General features: G+C 34.5%; 3 protein-coding genes, 1 long non-coding RNA gene and 1 pseudogene across 5 annotated transcripts; 1 reads left to right on the top strand and 4 right to left on the bottom strand.

The window, feature by feature from the left end:
• Positions 1-1,604: 1,604 nt before the first annotated feature.
• Positions 1,605-3,939, bottom strand: LOC119991421 (annotated as a pseudogene).
• On the bottom strand, positions 3,376-3,867 carry LOC119991420. The gene has a single exon (XM_038837774.1). The coding sequence runs from the start codon at positions 3,865-3,867 to the stop codon at positions 3,376-3,378; it is 492 nt and encodes a 163-aa protein (XP_038693702.1).
• Positions 3,940-9,028: 5,089 nt separating the features above from the next.
• On the top strand, positions 9,029-14,449 carry LOC119990924. Of its 2 annotated transcripts, none has more exons than XR_005466102.1 (3): positions 9,029-10,055; positions 10,172-10,267; positions 13,809-14,449. It is a non-coding gene; the product is annotated as an uncharacterized LOC119990924 (long non-coding RNA). The 2 variants fall into 2 exon arrangements; XR_005466101.1 differs by lacking the exon at positions 13,809-14,449 and adding an exon at positions 12,800-12,939.
• LOC119990923 (rust resistance kinase Lr10-like) lies at positions 12,470-15,235 on the bottom strand. Its single transcript, XM_038837066.1, has 4 exons — positions 14,444-15,235; positions 14,147-14,182; positions 14,023-14,046; positions 12,470-13,918 (listed from the first exon to the last, which is right to left on the bottom strand). The coding sequence occupies exons 1-4, from the start codon at positions 15,213-15,215 to the stop codon at positions 12,762-12,764; spliced, it is 1,989 nt and encodes a 662-aa protein (XP_038692994.1). The 5' UTR covers positions 15,216-15,235; the 3' UTR covers positions 12,470-12,761.
• A 1,055-nt stretch (positions 15,236-16,290) lies between these two features.
• LOC119991419 (DNA-directed RNA polymerase subunit alpha-like) lies at positions 16,291-17,419 on the bottom strand. Its single transcript, XM_038837773.1, has 2 exons — positions 17,346-17,419; positions 16,291-17,168 (listed from the first exon to the last, which is right to left on the bottom strand). The coding sequence occupies exons 1-2, from the start codon at positions 17,417-17,419 to the stop codon at positions 16,463-16,465; spliced, it is 780 nt and encodes a 259-aa protein (XP_038693701.1). The 3' UTR covers positions 16,291-16,462.
• Between the last annotated feature and the right edge of the window lie 414 nt (positions 17,420-17,833).

Raw genomic sequence — 17,833 nt, 5'->3', positions numbered from 1 at the left:
AATGACAAGAATTTAAACCTCAAGAGAAAGATCAAACGCGTTTCGGTGCCTAATTCATTGAGTCATTGACTAGCTATGAGGACTCATTGTTGAAATAGGTGTCTTTTGACTAGCTATGAGGACTTATTGTTGAAATAGGTGTCTTTGAACCAGGAGAGAGCCCGCACAAAACCTGAGACGTCAATTGAGAGCATAATTAATATATTTGTCATATTTGAAAATTGAAACTATACTTCATAATGATTTTTTATTTAAGAAATTTCACTATTATGATTGAAAATCTTACTGATTAAAATAAAATTTTGTATTCTTATAAGATAATAATATTACTTAGATCATCTATTCATATGTGTTCCGTTTACTATGAAATTTCACACAAGCATTCTTATGTGCCAAATATGATTTATTATGACTAAAATTGAAATTTTTAGTTATGATTTCTTTATGATTAATCAATGTGCAAAAACATGACGCTCTCTTGTTTAGATTAGTATTCTTTTTTTGACCAATTTTTTTGGTTCCAAAAGATATTGACAGTGAGTTTTATTGAAAAGAGATTTCTACGATAATTTTGGATATATAATTTTTTTTAATGTAACATATATTTTAAAAGATAAAACGTTTTCAAGTTTGTTTAAAGAAAAAAACAAACTTGAGCATGTCAGCATGACATCATACAGTAAAACACGCTCTATAAATACAAGTTAGTGTAAAACTATGCTTTAATATTTATTTTAAGTATGTTTGTACTTAATGGAATTACTTTAAATGAAACCATTATTGATCTATAAACCTTGCATGAGGGATTTATTGTTAATTATTATTCTTCTATATTTCTTATTTGTTATGTTTTTGTATAAGCATCTGTATGATAATGATCAAGAAATTTGTTTTATAATACTAATCTATATGTTCATCTATTCAATAAATTATAGTTCTAATCATGCTAATTTATAAATTTAGAGTTATATGTACTCTTTTTTTTTTCTGAAATACCACAAATAATTACGTTTACGACTATAATCGAACATTAGGCATACATATGTCTAACCCAATCGATTATCAACCAAGCCAACTCTAGTTGATTAGAGTTATATACACTTACGATAATAGAGTTTTCTTCTTCATTATTAGTAATGGTTAGAGTTTAAATTGAACTATTATTAAAATACTCTACCACTATATTTTTAGAAAAGCAATTCTAATAGAATCATTTATTTTTATTAAATGTCATGCATACCATAACTTTGTATATAGAGGTTGCTGGTATGAACAAATTCATATGTAACATAGAAGATTAAAAACATTCACTGTTTGGTGCATAATGTTGTGTCAAATTCATTTGTCCAGAAGTTTCTTATGAAATGTTTTGTTATTTCTAATGTATTCGTTTGGAAAAAATGTAATAAAAGTTTGGATTTTAGTCATCTAATCCTTTTCTCTTTCTTTCTATGATATACTGTTTCTAAAAGATCAGCCATGTAATATATACTTGAAAAATGAAAATGTTTCTATAATCACACCGAAAAACAAAATGCAATATTATAAAGGGGTTCCCATTCATTTTATTGGCTCAATCTTCCAGTCCTTAGTATTATATCTACTCAATTTGCACCTATAACCAATCTAACAGATTTTGAAGTGCTGGCCGATGTCATCGATGAGCATGTCGGGTTTGTAGCTTCTTCAACTTCCTCTGCTGACACTTGTTCTATATTAAAAGTAGGCTCAGGAGGCAGTGCTAAGTTTTCTATATGTCCTTCAAGCATTTAGATTGTCTTTCTCATTGGTGGACGATCGCAAGGTCTTATTTGTATGCACCACAGTCCTACTAATGTCATCTTCTTAATATTATTCTCCTCCTCATTAGTGGCATCCCCAATTTCTGTAACCTTTCCTTCAACCATCTCATGGTAAACCCACAAAGGAAAGTACATCCTACTTGAATTACTATCCGTTTCTGCATCGAGCTTCTTCCATTTCCCTAACATTTCCATCAACAACGTCCCAAAGCTGTACACATAAGCTTTATATGAAACACATCCAAATCTTTTGTAGATAAGTTCTGGCGCTATGTATCCGATTGTTCCTCTCACTGTAGTGGCAGACACAATGCTATCATCTGTTGAGTATAATTTAGCAAGCCCAAAATCTGATATCTTAGGAACAAAGTTTTCATCAAGAAGTACATTGTGAGGTTTGATATCAAAATGTAGAATTTGGATATCACATCCTCGATGGAGATATTCAATCCCACAAGCCACGCCAACAGAAATCTCGTACATTTTGGTTGAACTTAAGGAGATATCTCCTCGAGAGAGAGAATATATTTGTCAAGGGAGCCTTTGGGCATGAATTCATATACAAGAGCACATTTTGGTCCTTCGGCATAGAAGCCAATGAGACGCACCACGTTGACATGGTGAATCCTACCAATAGTTACAACTTCATTGATGAAGTCTTGTCCATTAGCTTTTGATTTGCCTAACATCTTGAAGGAATTCTTCAAGTGAGTCATCCATTGATAAATGTCTCCTACGCCATTTATAACCCACAAGCGCCAGAAGACATGGGATCCCACATAATGCTCTTGCTACTGCAACGCAAAAACAGGAAGAGAATTCATCAACAATTAATTTGCAACTCAGATTTGTAGGTTAAGTGATGCTTCTGCTAAAAGAAACGTCAAGATAACTTACGAAGCGCCAAACACACGTATATCCCTGTCAGAAAGAAAGGAACAAAAATAAATAAATGAGGCTGGGCGAGAAACTGATATTGTGGTAAAGAGGGAACTTCAAAAGAAATTTCAAGGACTCACCTATTCGGAGGATCGAAAAAGAAAGCGCTCTGAGGAACTCTGTATAGTCCATGGCATTGAAAAGTCAGTTTATATATAATGGAAACAAACTCTGTGCATACTTTGGGTACAAAAAGTATAAGAAATATAGAATTGAAATCCAAAATAGGTTAAGATAATACTTTATGTATGAAATTCTTCACTTTTCATTGTAACCTTTTGCTATACATGCATTTCAGGTATGACATAAGGAACGCCATGGATAGCAACATAACGTATGCATATGCCCGAGTGTTTATGTTGTAAGAACCTAGCCACAATTGGAAGTTACCTTCAAGTATGCTTTTAATAGAGCAGGCCACTATCATGGTGGTGTTGTGCATTGTACAAAAGGCGATGCCAGGGATTCCATGGCAAGGTTCACAAGGCATGGTAGCCCATGAAAGCTCCAAACCATAAACCAGCTCTCTGTGGATGTCCATGTATGAAATGTTCCTCTTATTTTCTCTCGCAGCAATGTTGTCGTGGTAATTAAATCTGCTGCACAGGAGGGATCCAAGTCCAAGATCTCAACATCACCAACTAACGTAATGGTATCTCCTGTTAGAGTAACTTGTTTTGCTGATGCAAGGAGCAGCATCCACAAAAGAGGGAGACTTCATTGGAGTTTCACAGCTTATGTACACTATATTATCAGTGTTTGACACATTGGCAAAGTAGTGATCAGATGAAAAATATTGGTCGTAGTAGGCAGACAAATATGTCTTGTAGTAGCTAGCTACAAATTTCCTATCTATAGGGGAAGTGGGTGATAAAGAATGAAGAGGGGTGGAGGAGTAGTTGTGTTCTTGGATGCCAATGTCAGCAACTCGGATAATGAATTTATTGTAGTCGATCGCCTTGACGACATATTCTGCAGAGTTGAAGCTCAATATGGTCTGATTGTTGTCGCAAGACAATTCATAGTCGGGGTCACCACAAGTTGGACGGTCTCCTTTTAATCGAAAAGGGTGGCCGATTTTGATGTTATCACCGCAAGAAGAATGGTGGTCACAATTATAAGTCATGCTCTGGTTATTCTCGCCACGGGATACATGGAAGTGGAGTGCAAGAAAGGAAATGAGAACTGCAAAGAGAAGCTTATTGATGTGGGGTTTATAACCCGCTAAAAGTATAGCGATTCCAAACCCAAATTATACTCGCAAGTGCACGAATTATTTGTAGTATAGAAGTGGCAAATACGAGTGTCGTACCCACAGGGACTGAATATTAAATATATGCAATTCCAACTCTTGTAATTATCAATGGAAACAAAATAAATAAGGATTAACACAAATAAACAAACACTAGGGATCCGATTTCACCAACTCTATTGTATTTAAATTATTTAACCGACAATTATCATTTCATTCATGCATGTCAAAGATCAAGTCCCCTAATTTATGTAATAGTCATGGGCATCTGACTTACCACGTCTATTCCCAATTGCAACCATCCATGGGCATTTGGATTGGCTAGGACAATCAAGAATGCATTAGGATTTATGGTAACTTATGTAGCGATCACAAAGATCCTAGCATTTGGCATTTATGTCTAGGTAACTCCGGTGTTAACTGCAAGAAGCTGGTCTCAAATTGGACATGGGCATTTGCCTCAATTTGCATCATGGTAATCAAACCTAGATGGAAGCTAAGCATCAAGATTTAATTATCAATAAAGAATAGCTAATTAACACTTGACATAGCATAAATAAACTAATAATTAATCAAACCAAATTTATTTAGATACAATAGAGTGGATCCATCATCACCCTAGTAAGAGGATTAGTTCCTCATACTAGGTTTACACAACCAACAATTAATCTCACAAAATTCTAGAAAGAATATGTGAGAGAATTGTTGTAAGAGAAAAACTCAAGAACTTACTCCTTGATTTTTCTTCTCCTCTTGCCTCTTTCTCTCTTCCTTCAATGTTGTCTTGTATTCCTTCCTCTCTTTTCTCCCCCTTTTCTTCTCTCCCTAGCTCTCTATTTATAGGAAATTAGGAGCTATCCATCCATTGAGAATTTTCAAACCAAAAATATTGAATGGCCAAATATGTCAAAGGAAGAGATGTCATCACCATTGAAAAATAGAGTGTTGCACATGGCTATCCATCCATTGAGAATTTTCAAACCAAAAATGTTGAATGGCCAACCATGTCAAAGTAAGAGATGTCACCACCATTGAAAAATAGTGTTGCACATGGCCAATTTGTACTATAAAAATGATGGTGATGCATGGAATGATGTCAAGATGGTAGTGGACACAAGCAAATGAGCTCTTCACGAAATGGGCCAGCAAATGTTGAACATGGGTTGGTATGAATTGAGCCTGAAAATATAAAAAACAAATATAAAGTGAGTGAAAATGATATTTGCATTTTATGGTATAATACTCACTTTAAGCCCTAATTATCTAACAAATGCCTTAGTAATTCATTATTAAAAGTGTACATTTTTGGCACTTATCACTTATTCTTCAACATTGAGAGTGGCCTCTTCTGAAACAGAGTCCCCTGTTCAGAAAATATGTTAAGAGAAGTCAAAGTTTTGTTCTGTGGAGAATTGACAAGAACTTAAACTTCATGAGAAAGACCAAAAGCGCGTGTGGTCAAGGGCTTTGGTTCTACAAGACTTATTTCAACAAACATGTTTTCCTTTCGCTGTCAATTCAAATTCACAAGAAAAATAAGACCAAAGATGAAACATCATGGATGCTGTCCATTCGGACCACATCTGTTTTCTACTCTTCTTTATAAATGAAATTGAAAACATTGTACTAATAAACCTCCATGAAAAAGCTAAAAAGAAAAGTAAAAAAGGTTTATGAGCTGGGGTTCTAACCTCCATAACCAAATATCACAATAGAGATCTAGACAAGGAGGTTTTGTCAGCACAACAAAAGCAAAAGCAAAAGATTATCGGCAAGGAAAGAAAAAAAAAATTAGTAAAAGAGAGAACCCATGAACTAATAAACCCGATTTAAGACTTAAAATTGTGGTTCCCAGTAATGGTGAAATTGACAATTGTCTCACGATTCGTCTCCGCAATCCGGATTGTAAAGTTGTAGTTGATCGCCTTTACGAGGAATTTCCCTGTTTTCTCAAGGCCAGCACAGGTTATGTTGACTTCTCCACGCAAATCTTAACGTTTTAGACGATCTTGCAATTTGCAGGAAAGGCATTGCATGTGGTGAAGTGAAGCGACCCAACTCGGAAGCAAGAAAAGTCAGCTTTCTATCCGTTGACTCCCGTTAGAGCACGTTTGAGCATTGACCAAAAAAGGAATGGAGTTGGAATGAGAATGAGAATGGTGGTGTGCCTTTTTGCTGGGTATTGAGCTACCGCATCCAGCTGACCATCTCCTCGGTTCAAATCCCATAAGAAGGGGATTTGGGTATTTAGGAAATGGAAGTAGATTTGGGTATTTGCCCTCATTTATGAAATTATTTGTAATGGATGTTTCTTCACGATTTTTTTTGGGGCTAAATTGTATAAATTTGGAAGATACTTAGTTTCATTTTCAGTGATAGTAATATCTTTATTGGTTGTAGCTATACATTCACCTTGTGTGAAAAATTTTATACACTCGATCCCCCAAAGTTTAGGTTCATATCGTATGGACGATGTTCGAAAAAAATAAATAAAGGTGTGCGATAGTTTAAATTATCGAATATACTTACTGAATTTTTTTTAGAAGAAAAGATAGTTTCATTAAAGATAATCAGAAGCTACGTAAGGTAGAATGAAAGAGAACACTCCTCAATCAAAAAAAACATCTTTATAAGGTTGAATATATTGATTTCGTTTCTGAAATTAAATTCACTTCTTTTTTTTTTTCAGTTTTCAAGTTTCGATTGGGCTAGAAGACTAAAACTAGGCCTTACATACCCAAAGAAATGGGCTTTACTAGTATTGTATTAGTTTTCGATTGGGCCGAAAACCTAAAACTGAGGGTTATAAATCTAAGCAAATGGGCTTAACAGTTCCAAAACACAAAATAGGCAAGCAAAATGCAGCATTTTAATCATTTCTGTCACTTTATCAAAATAAGGTTGGGTTGAGAGAAAACGAACAAGTATCGTTTTTTGTTTAATCATATACATTATATGATTACTGAATAAGAGAATGATTTTGGTGCAGCCACATCAGCTTTTAGCTAAATTCTACAATTGTCATGTGGATTAATGAACATGATTAAAATGCATATTAATTATTTTATTACAACACACAAATAACATGTATTAATTATTTTTCCAAATTTTTAATCAATTTAATGTGATTAATTAATTCTGTTACCTTTTATAAACAATAAAAGCGTGTGTCTTTAATTAGAAGAAATCATGTCATTGACACATATAATTTATCAATTGATTTTCTTTCCTTTCTCACTTTATTGTTTAACGTCTATCATATAATTTAATCCATTAATTGAGTCATTATTCCATATACATTCACACTCATTTATAACACTAAACGACCATATTTGATAGAACAACCTCATCTGTAACTGTTATTTCTCAAAAGTAGTGCCATGTTTAATTCTTTGAGGTTGGTAATTTCTATTTATTTGAATTTATGATGTCTAATAGAAAATATTTATTAATTTTTATGATTGCTTAACCTATATAAATTAGAAAATCTCTGTGTTCTCTTCAACTTTCTCAATGCCTAAACTAATTCTTTCTCATACAACGTATCATTATGTCTGATACCCTAAAAAAATTGATGGTTCAAGGATGAATTGGGAGGTGATTGCCTGCATCAGCCGGCTATGGGATTCTAAGAACGTCCAAAATAACAATGACCTCCTGAGTTTGGATATGCTTCTCTTGGATGCAGAGGTGATGATAGACTCTTCTATTTTACCGTAAAATTCATACCACATCATCATGATTTTGGTTTTATTTTATTAAATCTAAAACCCTTTTTTTGATGCATCAATTTTTAACTTTGACTATGCAGGGAACACAGATCCATGGAAAAATTCGAAAGCATCAGGTCGAAATGTTTCGCAATAAAATCAAAGAGGGACATATTTACGTGATTAGAAATTTCAGGGTTGTTGATAGTGATAATGCGTACAAGCTTGTAGCGAGAGATGTATCAATTAATTTTTTGCCCATTTCTTCCTTCAAAGAGCTATCTGGATATGATGGTCCTCCCATTGAACACTACAAATTTCATTTTCAAAATTAAGATGAGATAATCAAACGGCTAAACAACCACACATATTTGACAGGTTCTCATTTTCCCTACTCTATTATCTATGTCATTTGTCTTTGTTTCGCTATTGTCTATGACTATCTATCACAAATGTTAATGCAGATGTTATTGGGTTGCTCACTGGAATGGGTAAAATTGACAAAATAATTTTAAAAACGAAGAAAATAAATATTGGTGCAAAAGCCATGCAAAATATTCACAACAAATAAAAAAATACTCCTCAAAATATGCCTCTAATATAGACACAAAATTCATGCATACTATTTATTCACAATGAGAACCAGAGCTGGAAAACCGCCACCAAAATAAAAAACCAAAACAATCAATAGAACCATATTTCTTGGTAAGAAAAATGAAATTTGAAATTTCTAACAAAGTAATCTAACTGCAATATAAATGTTTTTAATGGTTAAAATTACTAAAAAAGAAAACAATTTCTTTTAAAAAAAAAAACAATCACGATTGCATATGCTTCCATCCACAATCTAAAAATGCACAAATAAAAAAACGAAAATTAAAAATAAACACTATATTTACGCAACAATATAATTACAAAAAAATTTTTCATCAATAACCTAAATTTCATAAAATTTGCAACCACATATTGAAAAACAAACACAACAATTATGCTATATTATAATTAAAAAATAAAATTACATACCGCGCAAAGCGCGGGCATGCCACCTAGTTTGATTGATACTCAAAACAATATACCAACCGGCTATTTATACCCATAGACTACTAACTATTAAGTCTAAATAAAATTTTAACTAAGAATTCTAACCAAAATAGACTACAAAACTTAAGAAAGTAAATTGTAGCCTAATATCAAGGTTATTATTATTGGACACTTAACACTAAACTAATCACTAGACTTTCTTTCTAATTCCTTTATTTGTGCCTTGATCAACTTGGGTATTAGTCTCCAACTCAACTTGGTAATACGTGACCATGGTTTGTGAGTCCACATTTGCATGATTTGTTTTGACTTCGAGCTTCCTTCATCTGCTGCCTACGAGCTCTACTGTAGGAGTTCTTGAGTCGACGATCCTGTTCTTCATCGCACTCGTATACCACCTTCTCACCGTCATCTTCTCTCTCGCCCTGCGTTAACCGCCACTCCGACGCAGGGTTTCCCTCTCTAAATAGCTGATAATCACGACAGCAGTCTCTCTTCCAAACTGTCTAAAAATTCTCAAATCGATTTGAAACCCGTCTCTTAAATTTCATCGGAAACAACTGTCTCAATCATTACCCACTGCAGAGAATCCAATCTCCTCTTCCCATTCTCTTCATCGCCGGAAGTTAAGCCATGAGACCACGGTTTTCACCCTTGTCCTGCATCATTACCCTCGTTTCGATAAAGTAATCAGTCATCTTCTTATTCCATATTCTCCGGATTGGATTTTTAAGCAATTGGTGTGTTTTTATTTCATATCCCCATAAGCTTACTACTTGTTTGTAAAAAGTCCTTAATGGGAAGTCCTATAAAATTGTCTCTAGATTCTTGTGGGACTTCCTTATTAACAGTAGCGGCATTAAAATGAACAATCAAATCAAATCAAATTATTTGCCTTCTCTAAAATCTTCTCATATACCCCCGAATTCTTTCCAGAGCCTGTTGAATAATTTTTATGGATTCCTTCATTTCACTGATTCGGACTAAATAACGAGCTAATGAATCGCCTTCTTTTTGCCACGGGACTTCCCAATCAAATTCGTTGTAACATTCATAATGATCAACTTTGCGAAGATCCCACTGTATTCCCGAAGCTCGTAGCATTGGTCCTGATAAACCCCAATTTATTGCTTCCTCTGCACTAATAATACCTAAACTTGGATCGTTCAAATTTCATGTTCTTTTAATGGTTTATGGAGTTGATTCAAATTTGACAGTTGAAGTTAGAATTAATTGCTTAAGCAGTTTAAGGTGGGTTGGAAGGCAGCAGAGAAACTAGTTAAGCACTGGAAGATACTCAGAGGAGACAATGTGAGATATAATGTGCTTTATCATCCTATTTTATTGAGAATTTTTGGGTCTCTTCCTTTTTGTGGTTGGATTTTCTTCTATATCTTGGTGTCGTGATTATAAATATCATTTCACAGGTGATGGTAATCAGGGGCAAGGATAAAGGTGAGACGGGTCTTATCAAGCGTGTCATCCGCTCTCAAAATCGCGTTATTGTTGATGAGAAGAATCTGGTGAGTTACACTAGTTCTAAGTGTTGCTTTATACCTACATCACATTTTATGCAATAATTTTGCATTGGCATTCTATGTTGTTCTGTGCCATGTGTGAATTATAGGAAATGCCTACCTCTTCTGATGAAATACAGTAGGTGGTTGTTGGAAATTGGAACTCCCTATGACACAGTTGCATTTACAAGTCAATTAGAACAAAAAATGCCTATACTTCTGGTTCTGAAAAATCTTCTCAAATGTTGCATATCCAAACGTCCTTTAGATGCTTCACTTATGGTAAGAGAAAAAAAAGAACAGCAAGAAGAGTATAAACCCATAGGTCAGTTGACCGACACCAAAGTGTGTGTGTGTACTTACCCCAAGTGTAGGGTATCGTCAAGTAATAAACCGGTGAGTCCGGTATCGATCCACGAGGAAGCAATGCAAATTTGAAGTGAATGATATGCAAATGACTAGCTAACACTAATAAACACAATGACTATCAAATAAAAGCAAGTAAAAGAAATGGGCCGAATGACTCGGTAGCATGAGCGATTTTGTAATCAAAGTAAGCACAAATTGGATTTAAAACAATTAATTAAAAACCTAGTCTCTAATCCGTCCCGGTGGTTACTCGGTTCTCATACTCAAGGTATCATTGCAAACACACACAACCATACACAATGCATTGTGTGATACTATCAATCATGCATATGCAAAGAGAATTGAGATATAAGACTTCAATTCATACATGTAGGCCATCGGGTCTATTAATCTACGATGAACGCAAAGGGATAAGCACCTAATATTATGGATTAATGTTCCCCCTTGGGGCTCGGCTTGGCTAACACCCTAGTTTCACACTCAAAGATCAATTAACCATAACTCTCCCATGCACATTCCTAAATTAACCCAAAACCCCATCATCAATACACATAATTAATAGCTATGCAATGGAAAACTCAATTAATTAAGGAAATCATGCAATGGGTTTAACAATTCTCAATCTAACACATTAGATGCAATCCCTAGACTAGACAATCCAAGAATACAATCAAATATGTCATTCTCATATATCCAATCACACAACTATCACGAAATTAAAAGAGAAGGATCAAAACTACGACCCTTTGAGCATACCTTGAGTAATCGAAACCGAGCACCCACCGTTTGGGACTAGAAACTAGAAAGAGAACTTAGCCACTCATCATAATGGACATAAACATCAATTTTATAGATGAAAATCAATGTCTACACACGAAATCACAAGAAACCAAGAAAAACTTAGAGAGAGAAAAATAGAGAGAAAAACAATGGAGGCAAGAAGTTGGAGGAGATGAATTGTGTGGAAGCCAACCAAATCTTGGGGTTTTCTTCTCTTTTTACAATAGAAAATACCTAACTACCCTTATAAAATCGTTTCCCATTGGTTACATACATGATTTACCCCAAATGCCCTTGAAATTTCGGTGCAGAAAATTGCAGATTCGCCGTAGGTGTCCGGACGGGTGTCCGGATGCTTCATGCCTCCAACTTTGTCCAAACAAGGTCTGATTCCAAGCTCTTGTGATTTCCACCATTGGATCTTTTTCCATCTTCAAATCTCGACTTTCAATTACATGTGCAAATCTTGGCATGTGCACTTGCAGCCATCTTTGACCATTTGATTAAACTTGCACCAAATCTTGACCTTGGTATCTCCAACAATTTTGTCATCTTTGACCATTTGATCAAACTTGCACCAAATCTTGGCATTGGTATCTCCAACAATTTCCTTTTAAATGTGTAGCAACTTGCAGCCATCTTTGACTCCAAAAATCAAGTAAGATCTTCTTTTAAGTCAAACATTGCAAGCAAGAATGTTGTCTTATGCACAACCATTGGATTCACCTTTAAATGATCATCTTAACCCTTCAAGTCTTGTTGTAATCTAATCCATTCATAATTCAAAACAATTTAATCTCGGTCATAGATTAGTGTACCGTTGGAGCTTGTAGTCTTCAAGAATATCTTCATAATCTAAGTCCCGACACCTCACAGCAAAAAGTGCCCAAAAAGTGCTCCAACTTGCCCGAACAAGGTCCGATTCCTACAAAACCAAGGAGAAACATTTGTAAGTGTAAAATTAAGCTAAAATGCAATCAAATACATTAACTAAGTGCTAGAACATCCTAATTAAAGGACATTAGAACCTCAAAATAGAGGTCCAATCATCAGTATCACTTGAGACAAAGATACCATGGTTCCATTAACACGTTGATGCTTTGCATTTCAAATCAAATTGCAGATGCTAGGGAAACATGGGGGCTTTTATATCACATTCATTCTGCTTCTCTCTCCTAACAGGGGCTTTTCTCTTTCTTTCAATGATATACTATGTCTAAAAGATCAGCCATGTAGTAATATATACTGAAAAATGAAAATGTTTCTGCAGTTATACTGAAAAATAAATTATATTATTATAGTGGGGTTCCAATGTCTTTATAACTTGGCTCAATCTTGAAAATCCTTAGTATTATATGTACTCAATTGCATCTATAACCAATCTGACAGGTTCTGAAGTGTTGGCTGATGACAACGATGACCATGTTGGATTTGTAGTTTCTTCAACTTCCTCTGTTGGCACTTGTTCTATATTAAAAGTAGGCTCAGGAGGCAATACTAAGTTCTCTATATGTCCTTCAAGCATTTGGATTGCCTTTCTCATTGATGGACGATCGCAAGGTCTTATTTGTATGCACCACAATCTTACTATTGTCATCTTCTTAATAATATTCTCCTCCTCATTAGTAGCATCCCCAACTTCTGTAACCTTTCCTTCAACCATTTCATGGAAAACCCACAAAGGAAAGTACATCCGACTTGAATTATCATCTGTTTCTGCATCGAGCTTCTTCCTTTTCCCTAACACTTCCATCAACATCATCCCAAAACTGTACACATCAGCTTTATTTGAAACACCCCCAATTCTTTTGTAGATCAATTCTGGTGCTATGTATCCGATTGTTCCTCTTGCTGCAGTGATAGACACAATGCTATCATCTGTTGAGTACAATTTAGCCAGCCCAAAATCCGATATCTTAGGAACAAAGTTCTCATCAAGAAGTACATTGTGAGGCTTAATATCAAAATGTAAGATTTGGATATCACATCCTCGATGAAGATATTCAATCCCACGAGCCACGCCAACAGAAATCTCGTACATTTTGGTCGAACTTAAGGAGATATCTCCTTCTCGAGAGAGAATATATTTGTCAAGGGAGCCTTTGGGCATGAATTCATATACAAGAACACGTTTTGGTCCCTCAGCACAGAAGCCAATGAGACGCACCACATTGACATGGTGAATCCTACCAATAGTTGCAACTTCATTGATGAAGTCTTGTCCATTAGCGTTTGATTTGCCTAACATCTTGATTGCTACTAGTTGACCACTTCTAAGTTTTCCTTTGAATACAGTGCCGTAGCCTCCTTCTCCCAATTTGTCTTGGAAACCATTACTCATTTTTTTGATTTGTGAGTAAGAGTACCTTATTGGCATAAGGTCATTTTGAGTTTGCAGGAATTTTTCAAGAGAGTCATCCATTGATAAATGTCTCCTACGGCATTTATAAACCACTAGCGCTAGAAGACATGGCATCCCACATAAAGCTCTTGCTACAAGGTATAGTGCTGCAAAGCAAAAACAGGAAGAGAATTCATGAATGATTTATTAGCAACTGAGATTTGAAGGTAACAGTGATGCTTGTGCTGAAAGAAACGTCAAGATAACTTACCAAGCAAAGAAGACACCGAATTCTCTGTCAGAAAGAGAGGAACAAAAATAAAGGAATGAGCCTTGGAGAGAAGCTGATATTGTGGTAAAGAGGAAACTATAAAAGCAATTTCAAGGATTCTCACCTCTTACTAAAACTGCAGAAAGCACTGTGAGAAAGCCTGTACAGTCCATGGCATTGAAAAGTCAGTTTATATACATATTATGAAAACAGTTTTTGTACATCCTATGAGTACAAAAAGTATAAGAAATATAGAATTGAAATCCAAAATATAGTATATGCATCTGCGTGAGTGTTTATTTATGATATAAGAAACTAGCCCACAATTGGAAGTTACCCGAATAACTGTAGCAGTACACTATAACGTATGCATATGCCTGAGTGTTTATGTTGTAAGAACCTAGCCACAATTGGAAGTTACCTTCATATATGCTTTTAATAGAGCAGGCCACTATAATGGTGGTGTTGTGCACTGTACAAAAGGCGATGCTACGGAATATTCCATGGCAATGCCCACAAGGCATGGTAGCCCACGAAAGCTCCAAACCATAAACCAGCTCTCTGTGGATGTCCATGTATGAAATGTTCTTTTTTCTCTCTCGCAGCAATGTTGTCGTGGTAATTAAATCGACTGCACAGGAGGGACCCAAGTCCAAGATCTTCACATCACCAGCCATAACATAATGGTATCTTCTATTAGAGGAATTTATTTTGCTGATGCTAGGAGCAGCATCCACAAAAGAATGAGACTTCATTGGAGTTTCACAGCTTATGTAGACAATATTATCAGTGTTTGACACATTGGCAAAGTAGTGATAATTAGATGAAAAATATTGGTCGTAGTAGCGAGATAAATGGTAAGTGGGTCGCAAAGGACGAAGAGGAGTGGAGGAGTGGTTGTGTTCTTGGATGCCAATGTCAGCAACTCTGATAGTGAAGTTATTGTAGTTGATCGCCTTGACGACATATTTTGCAGAGTTGAAGCTCAATATGGTGTGATTGTTGTCGCAAGACAGTTCATAGTTGGGGTCACCACAAGCTGGAGGGTCTCCTTTTAATCGAAAAGGGTTGGTGATTTTGATGTTATCACCGCAAGAATGGTGGTCGCAGTTGTTATTCTCGCAGCGGGATACATGGAAGTGGAGTGCAAGAAAGGAAATGAGAACTGCAAAGAGAAGCTTATTCTGCAACATGGGGAGTGGCCTCTTCTGAAACAGAGTCTCCTGCTCTTTTTTTTTTCTTTTTTGAACAGAAACAGAGAACCAATGAGTTTATTTGCATGTCTGTCATAATTGAATATTTGGCATGATATATAGACCACTCAAATCAACTGAGTTGTTTTTATTTCATTGCAAGGGAGATGTGATTTAACTTTCTCAAGAATACGTGTGTGGACTACCATGCCTTATCGCTATGAAGACTTGGGCAAAGACAAGTCAATGAATCATTAACTAGCTATGGGGACTCATTGTTGTTGAAATAGGCGTCTTTGATTGAACCAGTAGAGAGGCCGCACAATACGTGAGACATCTGAAGATAATTTGTTTGATTTATGATTAAAGAAAGAAAATACATAAAACAACGGCAATTGAGAGAATAATTTATATATTTTTCATATTTGAAAATTGAAACTATACTTCAAATATACCCCTATTAGACTAATTTATACAGTTCTTTTACGAAAGATTTACCAATAGCTCTCTTGGTGTTCTGTTTGACTAGTTTTTTGGGTTCGGAAAGATATTGACAATGAGTCTCATTGGAATGAGATTTTCGCGGTGAATCTGAATATATATAATTGTTTTAATCTAACATATATTTTGAGAAATAAAACGTTTTGAAATTTATTTAATGAAAAAATAAATTGATGATGTCAACATGACATCGTAGAGTAAAACACACTGACACACTCTATAAATACGAGTAAAACATTTTCAAGTTTGTTTAAAGAAAAAATAAACTGATGATGTTAGCATGACATCATAGTAGAATACACTCCGCAAATATAAGTTACTGTAAAACTATGTATTAATTTTTATTTTAAGCACATTTGTACTTAATGAAATTTTACTTATTGGTACAATACCAATAAAAGTCATTATTGGTCTATAAACTTTTGCATGAGAGATTTATTGTTAATTATATATTCTTCTATATTTCTTATTTGAGAACTTACCCCACCCATGAGTAAATATTTCATAGTAGCCTCATTAGACCGTACATCTTTCTTGGTATATCCAGATAATAGGTAGGAGCATAAACTGAAACATTCAAATAAAATATCACATAGTCGTTTTAAAGTTAATTTTCCATTTCCATATAGAACATTCATTCAATTCTTTTTGTTGTTTTTATTCAAAATATCTGGAATGTGCTAACGATTTTAAATACCCATTCCATTGTATTCATTTTAACAAAACAAATACAATGGAATGGGTATTTAAAGTTTATTTTTTGGTAAATCAGGTAAATCAATTGCGAATTTTTTTTTTTCTAAAATGTTCAATATATGTTTCACGTCTTCAATGTGAAAATGTTCCATTTTCATAAGGTATTCGTGACTCTTATGTAAAAGGTCAAATAATGTATGTATATTAGACCTTTTGAGGAAATTATAGGTCCTAGGAGTCAATTCTAATTGATCAATAAAAATATATTTCAATGCCATTTCTTTTTGATTTTTCTTTAGTTTAGTCAATCTATCATGAAAGGTAAAAAGGGGTAAAGTAACCTTGTACCAGTCGTTTTCTAAATGTAAGTTTTCTTCTTCCGCATGTAGAAAAGGAATGAATAAATCAATCAAATTCCGAGAGGCTTCATGAAGTGCTTCTTTAGGAGTTAAACTTCCATTTGTCCATATTTCGAGAAAAAGTATCTCTTCTTTTTCACTCCCATTTCTATAAGACTGAATACTATAATTTGTATTTCGAACAGGCATGAATACAGCATCGATCGGAAAACTTCCATCTTGAAAGTTATTGGGTGTTTTTATATGATATCCTCGATGTCTCTCGATTTGTAATTCAATACAAAAATAAATGGGTTCTGTTAGTATAGCTATATGTTGTGTATTATCAACGATTTCGACAGAAGGGGGTAAGACGAGGTCTTGAGCAGTTACGTTAATTATATATTCTTCTATATTTCTTATTTGTTATGTTTTTGTATAAGCATTTGTGAATATCTTGCAGTTTTTGGGTGGTTATAGGGTGTGGCTTGAAGAGTATCTTTTTTTTCGAAATACCACTGATAAATATGTTTTTCATTGGAATCGAACCTTGGACACACATATGTCTAACCCAACCGATTGCCAACCAAGTCACCTTTCGTTGGTAGTCCCATTTTTCTTGAATCTTTTATCATTGATGAAGCTGTAAATCCTGTTGATGGTCTGCATTCTTTATGAATGAAATTGTCCTTTTTCTCAAAAAAAAAATATATTATTTATTTAATAAATAATTTATATATATACTTACGATAATAGAGTTTTCTTCTTTATTATTAGTAATGGTTAGAGTTTAAATTGAACTATTATTAAAATACTCTACCACTATATTTTTGGAAAAACAATTCTAATAGTATTATTTTTTATTGAGTGTCATGTACCATAACTTTATATATGGAGGTTGCTGGTATGAACAAATTTATATATGTAACATAGGAAGATTCATAATATTCACTGTTTTGTGCATAATGTTCTGTCTAACTCATGTTTTTTGTTTCTGTGCAGACAAACTAAACATTAATTTGAATTGATTCGATCAATCGAGAAGAAGAAAAGGCATGCGGATTCACTTGAGAGAGAGAGAGA

The sequence above is a fragment of the Tripterygium wilfordii genome, chromosome 22, assembly GCF_013401445.1.
Source record: "Tripterygium wilfordii isolate XIE 37 chromosome 22, ASM1340144v1, whole genome shotgun sequence".
In the NCBI taxonomy this organism is placed as follows: Eukaryota; Viridiplantae; Streptophyta; class Magnoliopsida; order Celastrales; family Celastraceae; genus Tripterygium; species Tripterygium wilfordii.
The sequence above is the reverse complement of the archived record's forward strand: the minus strand, read 5'-3'. Positions and strand labels throughout refer to the sequence as shown.

Coding starts and splice junctions, on each gene's coding strand:
- LOC119990923 (XM_038837066.1), bottom strand. CDS start 15,215: ATGTTGCAGAATAAGCTTCTCTTTGCAGTTCTCATTTCCTTTCTTGCA. Junction 14,183..14,443: donor TATTAAAAGCATATATGAAG/GTAACTTCCAAT, acceptor TGGACTGTACAG/GCTTTCTCACAGTGCTTTCT. Junction 14,047..14,146: donor TTCTGCAGTTTTAGTAAGAG/GTGAGAATCCTT, acceptor TCTTTCTGACAG/AGAATTCGGTGTCTTCTTTG.
- LOC119991419 (XM_038837773.1), bottom strand. CDS start 17,419: ATGCAGACCATCAACAGGATTTACAGCTTCATCAATGATAAAAGATTC. Junction 17,169..17,345: donor AATGGGACTACCAACGAAAG/GTGACTTGGTTG, acceptor ATAACAAATAAG/AAATATAGAAGAATATATAA.
- LOC119991420 (XM_038837774.1), bottom strand. CDS start 3,867: ATGACTTATAATTGTGACCACCATTCTTCTTGCGGTGATAACATCAAA.